The sequence below is a fragment of the Megalops cyprinoides genome, chromosome 2, assembly GCF_013368585.1.
Source record: "Megalops cyprinoides isolate fMegCyp1 chromosome 2, fMegCyp1.pri, whole genome shotgun sequence".
NCBI classification, from domain to species: domain Eukaryota; kingdom Metazoa; phylum Chordata; class Actinopteri; order Elopiformes; family Megalopidae; genus Megalops; species Megalops cyprinoides.
The window spans coordinates 31,381,836-31,391,513 of NC_050584.1; the positions used below are offsets into that span (position 1 = coordinate 31,381,836).

At 39.2% G+C, this 9,678-nt stretch overlaps 1 protein-coding gene across 1 annotated transcript; it reads left to right on the top strand.

The window, feature by feature from the left end:
• The first annotated feature begins 317 nt into the window (after positions 1-317).
• Positions 318-3,216, top strand: LOC118795094 (uncharacterized protein C1orf146-like). Its single transcript, XM_036553457.1, has 5 exons — positions 318-525; positions 1,270-1,363; positions 2,016-2,187; positions 2,492-2,570; positions 2,886-3,216. Exons 1-5 carry the CDS (start codon positions 454-456, stop codon positions 3,006-3,008), a joined length of 540 nt encoding a protein of 179 aa, XP_036409350.1. The 5' UTR covers positions 318-453; the 3' UTR covers positions 3,009-3,216.
• Positions 3,217-9,678: the final 6,462 nt, after the last annotated feature.

Below are 9,678 nucleotides of genomic sequence, written 5' to 3' on the forward strand. Positions count from 1 at the left end.
TAGTTTTTTTTCTGAAAATGTATAAGATACTATGTTCTCACAAACATGTTTCTCTACAGCCTGCAACTGCTACCCAGTTTTGTTTGCTGAAAAAGCAGGTGGAATTGCAGCTGTAGATTGATACATCTGATAATTTACGGTTGGGTAAGTTACATCTTGCCACGTAGTCAAGGAAGCACAAATGAAGCTATTTGTTGAATTTATTCAACGTATGGGATGTATGAGGTTGATAGACTATAGACCTGTCTCATGAGGGCGCAAGGGAACATGCGCGTTCCTCGCGGCGCGTGGGAACGCGCCCTAAATATTGTGTGGAAAACTTACTCTAATTCAACAACAGTTCTTCGTGTGTGCTGTAACATAAGGTAACAGAACCTGCCGCTGTTTCTTCCCAAGTCGATCATAGCTTCAGAGAAACGCTTTCTTCTCACCAAGAAAGGAGGACGACCCTTTATGGCGACCAACGAGAGTGAAAGTATAGTAGCACCGTTTAAAGCAACAATTATCATTAGCACAACACTGCAGGTAACGTTAGCTTAGAGGGCTGGCACGCAGCTTCCGTACACTGTTATCAATCTATTACACGCTACTTTATGTTGTAACCAGAAGTTTTACTTGGCTAGATAGTTATAAATTTTGCTAAATTGTCAACAAATTAATGTTACAGTTATCATTAGTTGTTAGCTAAATACCAGCTAAGCAGGCTACGAAGGGGCTTGCTGATGTCATCGAGTGAGCAGTAAACCCTTTTGGCTAATACAGAGTAGTAAATAATAACGTTTGTATTTAGAGTAGCCTATTAGCTTTTGAAATTATTTTCATTTTTCTACCTGGAAGGTTCACAGATTAAAATGGATAATGGGTAAACAATAAACAGGAGTGAAGCTATAACCAGTAAAATTCCTATAAAATTAAATTAACTAGCATCCCATGTACCTAGCTAGCTAGCTACACTAAGCTATGTGCAAATACAGTAGGCTAATAACGGCGAGTTCAACTGATTAAGTTAGTTACCTACCGTCTCCATAAAAGAATTACCCGCATTGCGATAATTGTTTTTTAATGGTTGGCTACATAGTTAGCATATTATAGTAGAAATTAATATCATCATCATTATATCATTACTCTTACAGTTTGGCAGCTAAATTTCAAGTGTTGGGTGCTGTTCACAGCCGGGACGCAAGGTGTCAACGTAGTTTTACTGATTAATTTGATTTTAATCCCTATTTTTTATACATATCAACATTTCAAAAGTGATTTTCCCTGCAGGATCACGAAGCATCTAGATCACTAAGTGCACAGCAGCATCGGATTCGACACTCAGACTCAGTCGAATCTGGGACGTTCATTTTCCCGCAGTCAGGTAAATGATTCTGAAGACCAAACAGGACAATATCTATAACAAATCAGCATGTTTAAAAACACGTTCTCTTTGGCATTTTACTTTCTGCAGCTGCGGATTGTACCTGTCAGTATACGGTGGCAGTATGAATGCATCCTCGTGATGATGTCATCAGAAAGGAGAGAATGCCTCAAGTTTTATTCTGGATGCTTTTCAAATCGGAAATTAAGAGCTCCCTATCATATTGCTGACTCCACCACGCCTGCTTCCCAGCTGTTTTTGAGAGGGGCACGGTTACAAGCTCCTAATTTGCATGTCATTTAGTTTCTTCTTTATTTTTGTTATGGCATAGGTGGATAGTATGTCTGCATGTTTATTAGTGTTTGTTGGTGCTTGGTTATTTTTCTCTTCTGCCACATGAATATTTTATACACCAACCAAAACATTATTCCTGACTAACTGAGATAAAATCATGTTTGTTAATGCCACTTAGCCAAAGCTGCATTAAGAAATGCTGACTGGTCAACTATAACATACACCTGGATTCATTTGTGCATTAGGTATAAATGTCAGCTTTTTTGCTTGTCTATTTAAATGTGCCTAACTTTGCATAACTCTGTTATTTTTGAAATGGTCTCAAATATTTTCTTTATTTTTGTATTTGTTTATACAGGTGTGGCATTTATGCTTGTCACTACTCAAGAATTCCATGAGAGCCCTAATGAAGCAGGTCTATTTGAAAAAATTGAGAAGTTCACACAGATTCACCGAAATTGTTTCCTTATGCTATTAGCCTCACTCCATGGAGAGAAAGAACAGCGGATACTGTCCACAGTTCAGCACAGGTGCAGGATAATCAACACAAAGTCTCATCACTGATTTAACACTGGAACTGATATTTAAGCAGAAACTGTTATTTAAGATTGATATTTAAGCATATCATATTACCATGTGTGAGCATACCTTTGAACATACTGTATCATATCCACAGTTAAGCAAATTAAAATATCTTAATCTTAAAAAGCTTAAATTAATTTTTAAAATCTTAATTTACTGTTCTTTTTCATCAGTTTTTTAATGTGTGTGTGTGTGTGTGTGTGTGTGTGTGTGTGTGTGTGTGTGTGTGTGTGTGTGTGTGTGTGTATACAGATTCTTTGGCAGCAATCTCCGCATCTTACCAGTGCATAATGTTGCTGAGATGGTGAAAGGCATGCTTTCCATTGCTAAGGTACGAATGATGTTGTGGATTACAATTAACAGAAAGTTTACTAAAAAGGACAGTATTTAATCAGTGGGGAAAACCTGAATTTTAAATTGCATTTCATTCATTTCAAAAACTGTATTTAATACTTGGAACCAACCCTTCTGTGTACTGTGAGTGTTGTGTATAAGCCCTTCCTTGTTGTATAAAATCTCTGTTATCTACTGTCATGACGATACTTTCTCATGAATTTAAGGCAGAGTGATTTTGATGTGTTATGATATGTGGTATGCATAAGTCGTAGTTGTGGAGTACCTAAGTGATCACTGTCTTCATTGCCAGGCTACCAGTAATCCTCATGTGGTGAAGGTGCGGGATCGGATGTCCCTGGCAAAAGCCCACTTCATTGAGCATAGCCCAGTCTGGGAGATGCTGCGGGACATGCAGCTAAAATGGGAGTACTGAATCCTGACCACTCCACTGGCACTCCCCTCAGAGCAGCATCCGAATTTTGACACAGACCCAGAATTGATCCAGAACCAACATAGTTTTATTAATCGTTTTAAAGCATTTTATTCATGGTTACAGATTGAAATATGCATTCTTTTTAAAAAGAAAGAGGGGAGTGACCATGTCTGCCTAAAGTTGCACCTTGCCAAATGTTGCCTGTTATAGCCAGAACAGTGTTGAAAAATACAGTTCATCTGATATCTAAAAATCTTTGCATTTGACATGCAAAGGAAAGAGGAAATTGGGAAGAATGTATGTCTAGAAGTAGTATTTTTTAAAAAACTCAAATGTTAGATGTTCTGTAAAATTGATTAATTGTTACTTCTTGAGAATGTCCAGTCACGGAAAGTCTTTTGCTCTGAGGATGTTAAGGGAACCACTTCAAGAATAAACATTAACTGTTTTCTCAAGAATCTTTTAATAACTATAAATGATCATATTCACCATCCACAGTCATTCAGACAAAATCATGCAGGGAGAATGGGGGGCTTTGAATGAAAAAAATGTAATGAGGGAGTATGGTAAGCAGAACACTTTTATACAATGCATGCAGCGTTCTTACATGGACTTAGGAGTTTTGGAGAAGGCTACCTGAAAATGGTTATGGTACAGTAGTACGGTGAGAGCAGGGATTCAGTTGACAGTTTGAGTGACTTCTCATTCCCTATCATATAGCAGAGTGTGTTTTGGCCTCTTAAAATGGCAGACTGATGCCATTAGGAATGCATAGCTAACAGTAACATTTTCTTAATTTATTTTCTCTCCAACATGAATCTGAATCCTCTTGAGCTACATGAAAAATCTGACTTATCTTGTAGCCCCTGGTGGGTTATCTAGGATTAGACACATTTTCATCCCCTTCTCTTTTGCATGTGCGTTTTGCCTCATAAGCAGGCTTTGGATATGCTGAGACTCACTCACAGTGGCTTCATCGTCAGTCTCGTAGGGCTTAGTGCATATCCCTATGTGGAAAGACCAAGTGTGGACTGCAGTAATCTATCACAGTCTATTAAGCAATTCACATCTGTTAGATGGTAGTAAAATTATCATGGTTTTTATTTATGTAGTGCTTTTCTTAAAATCAAAGCACTACCAAGTAAATAAAAGTGTAAGGTATAAGTCATAAATAAAGCAAGAACAAAGTTAAACAGGAAGTTAAGTTAAACAGGAAACTATAGCAATTATAAACAATGGGTAAAGTGAAGTAATGAAACCAATAAAATTACTCATTGGTATAAAACATGACTGAAATCATTAGGCAGCAGCTGAGAAGGGGCAGTAAAGTAATGGAAGCCAAGTTACAAAAGTAGCTTTTTATCTTATTTTTGAAATTGGCCACCATTTTTATTGCTCATACTTGGCTTGTAAGGGAGATCCACAGATGAGGTGCAGCACAAGTAAGGATCATATTCCATTTGCATAACAGTGACCTGTTTCAGATAGATTACACTAATCACTAATAATGATCCCAGTCAAAAAAAGTGACAGTCTTTGGTATCACTGGGTGAGTGGTTTCAGGGTGACATCTGAGCATCGGTACTGAATTGCTCTGTGAGCTGCGGGTACCGTCTGCTGGGCTTGGCTTTGGGTAGACCTGCAGCTGTCTTCTGCAGGTCTACCCAAAGGAGGGGGGGTGGGGGGGGTGAAGGTAGAGGGAGCAGACTCATCTCTGCAGCAGGTCTTTCTCTGGATCCCTTAAGATAGGCATCCTGTTCCTAGGTTGGAGTAAAATGTGCTAAGTCACTGCTAAAGGACACAATCCTGACCTTGTCTAACATTGTGTAAAAATGCACCAATCATTTTTCCCATATTTATGAGGCATCACATGATTGTAGTCTGGTTAGTGATGCTTGTGGTAAGTGGCAGGCTTGGCCCCCCCATCACAGACTGTGCCCGCTGTAGCATTTTGCATACTCTGCTCTCTGACTTTGAGATGCTGATAAGTGACACATTTCTCTATGCTCGATCCTGATTGACAGCTCAGTGCGCATAGCTGTGTGGGTGTGAGGAATCATTTAATGGAGCATACTTGTGGGCTAATGGCAATGGTGTGCATCTTTGTTGTGTGAATGTGTTTTATATATTGTGTTCCTCTACATTTTCGTTGTTATTCAGGTCTGTGTGTTTCCTAGTCCCCTTAGCAAATTGGACTCGCCTGCGCTGTCAAAAACAAAAACAATGTAAAATTTTAGTTTCAGTTTTTAACATAAAGGTGAGAACATGACAGGAGAGACATGTAAATGCCTGTGTATATGTGCATGTTCATCACTGCTTCTATTAATGATCATTCCAAAAAAGCTTTCATTCTTGTTGGCAGTGATGAGGTGTCTTTAAGATGAAATACATTTTCAGTATCGTCTGTGTAATATGTCTTCAAGCCTATACAAATGAAAAAGTTGATGTACATAAGCCAATACACCTACTTAACAGTTAGTTGATGCGCTCTGTATTACACTGAATGGCAAATGCAGGGCTTAAATGAAAAAGATATGGTTAACGTTGCAACATGACATAATATGGCGTAGGTGTTTGTATCATATACCTATTACACTAAATATTTCATTACTTATCCTCTATACATATCTTCTTTAGATTTGTTTTCATAAAAAAAAAAAAACATGACTGTACACACAAATATAACTTGAATATAATAACTTTTGCTAGAGGGTGAATAGTGTTCAGACAGCTGGTGTGGTTAGGGGCACCGCGGTCCAAAATAACCCTACACCACTCTGGAGAGCAGACCACTTTCCACCTTATGTTTTCGAAATAAAACAGGGTGAAGCTGTGAGTGCATGCTGTTAGGTGTAAATCAACTCCATTGACTCCAGACCGCTGTCCACTCTGTAGTCCTCAGCACACAGCCCTAGGTGGCTGTGTTCTCTCCGTCTCCTGCTGAGTGCCCGACGTGGAACAATGCAGTACCCACACCAGCCACACAGGTGCTCCTCCTCCTACTGTGTGATGCAGGGTGCACGCAGCACAATGAAGACTGACACAAGGAGGCTTCCTTTTACCCAGTATCAACGCTGAGCGAAGGAAGGATTCTGTAAATAAGATTATTGTCCTGCTCCACTGTCCTATAATGTGTCACCCCACTAATCTTGGGTCAGTATCCACTTTTCCCACAAAATTAGGTAAAAAATTAATGGTGAAAAAAAAAAATGGTACTGGGTCAGCTGACCAGGCAGAAAAATAGCAGGAAGAATCCCCATCAGCAGTAGCTCAGTGGGGTGCAGTAGCCTTAATCCACAGAAGGGGGAGCTATAAACTATCTTTTGTAGGTCTGGTGGGTTTTCTAAATTCCAAGCACAGCAGAAAAATACACTATCTTGTAAAATCAGAGGGACTTTATTTCTTGTATTAAAATCTGCAAAAATGACTTGGATTGCCGTAACTTATCTGCTTGTTAATTACAAATAACCTGCAAAATTATCTGTAAAAGTGATGCTTTTAACAATGTACTTTGCCTATATAAACTGCTATCAAAGCCTGAACACAGGGAGTATATTAAAGCACTGTGTACTGTAACACTGCTGCTGTTGAGTTGAGGCTGTGTGGGATCAGATTACATGAACCAGGTCGATGTCACATTAACTTGCACAGCGTAATGACATCATCCATGGGGTTACCTGTCTGCAGGGGCTGGAGGAGAGGTAGGGAAACTCAAAATGTAAATACAGAAAGTAAATCTGTTTGGCATCTTCCAACAGATACCAACATTTGGTGCAAAATTGATCCTGATTTTCTGATTCTTTATAAATTTAAGAATTATAAGTGTGTCACATGAGTTCAGCAGGCTTCAGCCCATATACCCAAACCTACAATGCATTGCGGGTAACAGCACTCCATCTAAGTCACTCATTAAATCTCAGCTGGACACTGGAAACTCCCATCTATGCAGAACACAGAGTTATCTAAAGAACTGTTAGGGCCATGCATATTTGTGTCCGAGGGAGCATTCACTGTGTTACTGTTCCTTGAAAGTACGATGTCATGGGGCACCTTCACATTTTCATCACATTATTTTGATTGCAATTGCTCATACACATGGTGACTTACACAGCTAACATTTTATCTTTTCATTGCATATGTATTGCTGGACATTTAGATGAAGCTATTTACAACAAGTAGCTTGCTTAAGGCTACAGCAGTATTATACCTGCTTCCCCAGCCATCTCTCATCCTCCCTTGTCAGCAGGTCAAAATTTGTAAAATACTATTATGTGTATTTCTGATGTTTACATATGATTGTCTCCAAGTTAATTTCATAAAGTAGTGTGTATAGGAAAAAGCACCTCAAAATGATCTCAGCAATGCAGGTCAGAGTTGGTGAAACAAGTGGACTTGTTAGCTTTAAAGGAAGGATCTCTTATTTTTGAAGCTATTATATTAAAGTGTTGATTAATCCATTTCTTTTGGTACAGCGAACTTATATCTGCAACAGGAACTATAGTCCTGTGTCTGTCTATCAGCTCTGCTCTGGTGGCTTCACTGCCTCACTATGAGCCTCCTGCAGAGTCAGTTACCAGTAGACCTACTTGCCCCTGTGGTTTATACAGCTCATAAACTGTATAATCAAAAGAAGCCTTTTATGAACAGAGTTAGGTTTCATCCAGGCGTTTTATCACAAATCCATTAAAAGGTGCCCCTGTCTGCTGATGTCTCCATAAAGTTCATGTAACATAATATAAAGGCAATCATTGGCTCCCTGCCCCACTCCACAGAGGAGCAGCCTTAGCCCTGATTTTCTAGGTGAATGGGGGAAAGGAGTGTGTTTGAATGGTAGGATTTATCTGGCAGCTGCTCGTGAGGTTTGCATTTGTATTGCAGCGTGACGACAAGCCTGGACAATGCTATAAAGCAAATACATCACTGACAGCGATCGTTCCATGTTAGCCTTTGCTCCGTTCCCTCTTAATTAGAGACTGGTGATTTGGTGTGTTAACAGTTGTCTGCACTGTTGAAAAACAAGGGATTAGAGTGTAGATGAATGGGTAGGGTAGGGAGTGAATGGGATACCACAATTATTATGATACTGCTGTTAAATTGAGGTGTTTTTGAATTTCCTTTGTGATCCTTCACTACATGGGAAATGCGGTGTATATGGTTGAGATACATATAGCTCAATAAATGAGTACCATTTTGAAAAGGTGTCACAAATTAAGTCACTGCTAAGAATAATGTGATAGAAAAAAATGTTTAACATATTATGTATACATTTGAACACTAACTCAAGGATTGACATGATAGAAGAGGAAGTAATTGGATGCAAGTGTCTGGAGTAAGATATTGAGGTACAACAGTGTTTTGCTACTGTTATGTTAACAGAAAGATAGGTTCTGTGGTTGTCTGTGGCAGTTTATTGGTGGGCTTAGCCTTTTTCTCTCCATGCATGTGGCGTGGCAACTCGGATGAGGCCACATTAGTGAGTTAAAGATCACTACCCTCACCCTCAAGGAACCTCTGCCCCCTGAGTACCTTCCTGGGCACCAAGACAGTGATCTTGAGTGGGACTCAGACGACTGACGCAGTCATTTCAACCAGAGTATTCAGATCCTGTGTTTTACCACGCATGTGTAGTTCACTCATAGACCACAGTACATGAGCACTCAATCACTGCTACTATGACTGATCTTAGTGGGCTCTGTGTTAGTAAAGCAAACTCAGGCATCCAAATTGTATTCTATTTGTATAAATTATTACTGTGTCCCAAGCATTGTGTCATGCGTGGGACACAGTAATAATTAATATTATATTATGCTGATATTTATGTAGCGAATTCTAGTCATGCATAGAAAGAATACGAATCAGGGTAATTCATTGTAACAACAATTTTAAAAATCCGCGAAACGCTGGTATGTAGTGAATAATGTGAGTGTATTAATAAAAACTACAACTGAATATGGTTTCCCTATAAATTAGCGTGCAGAGAAGAACAACTAATGAATCGTATGAAATGAATTGATGCAACACATGACACAACTGTGGCCGACCTCGCTGGTCCAAGCTCACAGTTAATGCAACTTAATCTATTAAGTGAGAAGGTAGGAAATCAGTTCAGTTTCCAGTTCATTTAGTGAAGACCTTGCCTTCAGTAAGAGCAATGAAAAGAACAGGGGCCACAACACAGCACAAATGGAGACATTTTTGGTAGTGACATACAGTTATTCAAAGATTAACAATGATAAATGCAACAGTTAGAAGAAAATCAAACGGTACAAACCAGCATAAGGTACAGTCCAATGGAACATGTTTGCTGTAATTCACGCATTTTAGTTAACTAAGGTATGATTGCGTTTTTAAGATCAGTATATCAAAAACACTGCATACTATGCAGTTTCCATGTAGCTAATTTGAAAACTGTGTTTTGCAGGTTTTTGCCATGAACTTAAAACCTTTACTGGAAAGTATTGGCATTGTTGGCTATGTACATTTTACCTTTGGAAATTATGAAGTGAGCAATATCCTAAATCAAGCCGACTGCTCTGCCACTGGCAGTGGTAATGTTTGGCTTCTAAAAGCACGTACTCACTGTCCCTTGGCCATGTGTCTAACACTGGGACTATTCCTCATGGGACACTCTAGAAGACTGCGTGGGCTCAGTGTCAGTGTGCATATCATG

What these genes read in the sequence shown, in the direction of transcription:
- LOC118795094 (XM_036553457.1), top strand. Translation starts at nt 454, where the DNA reads ATGGCGACCAACGAGAGTGAAAGTATAGTAGCACCGTTTAAAGCAACA. An exon ending in GTTCATTTTCCCGCAGTCAG is followed by an intron (nt 1,364 to 2,015) that starts GTAAATGATTCT and finishes TTGTTTATACAG; the next exon opens with GTGTGGCATTTATGCTTGTC. An exon ending in GCATGCTTTCCATTGCTAAG is followed by an intron (nt 2,571 to 2,885) that starts GTACGAATGATG and finishes CTTCATTGCCAG; the next exon opens with GCTACCAGTAATCCTCATGT.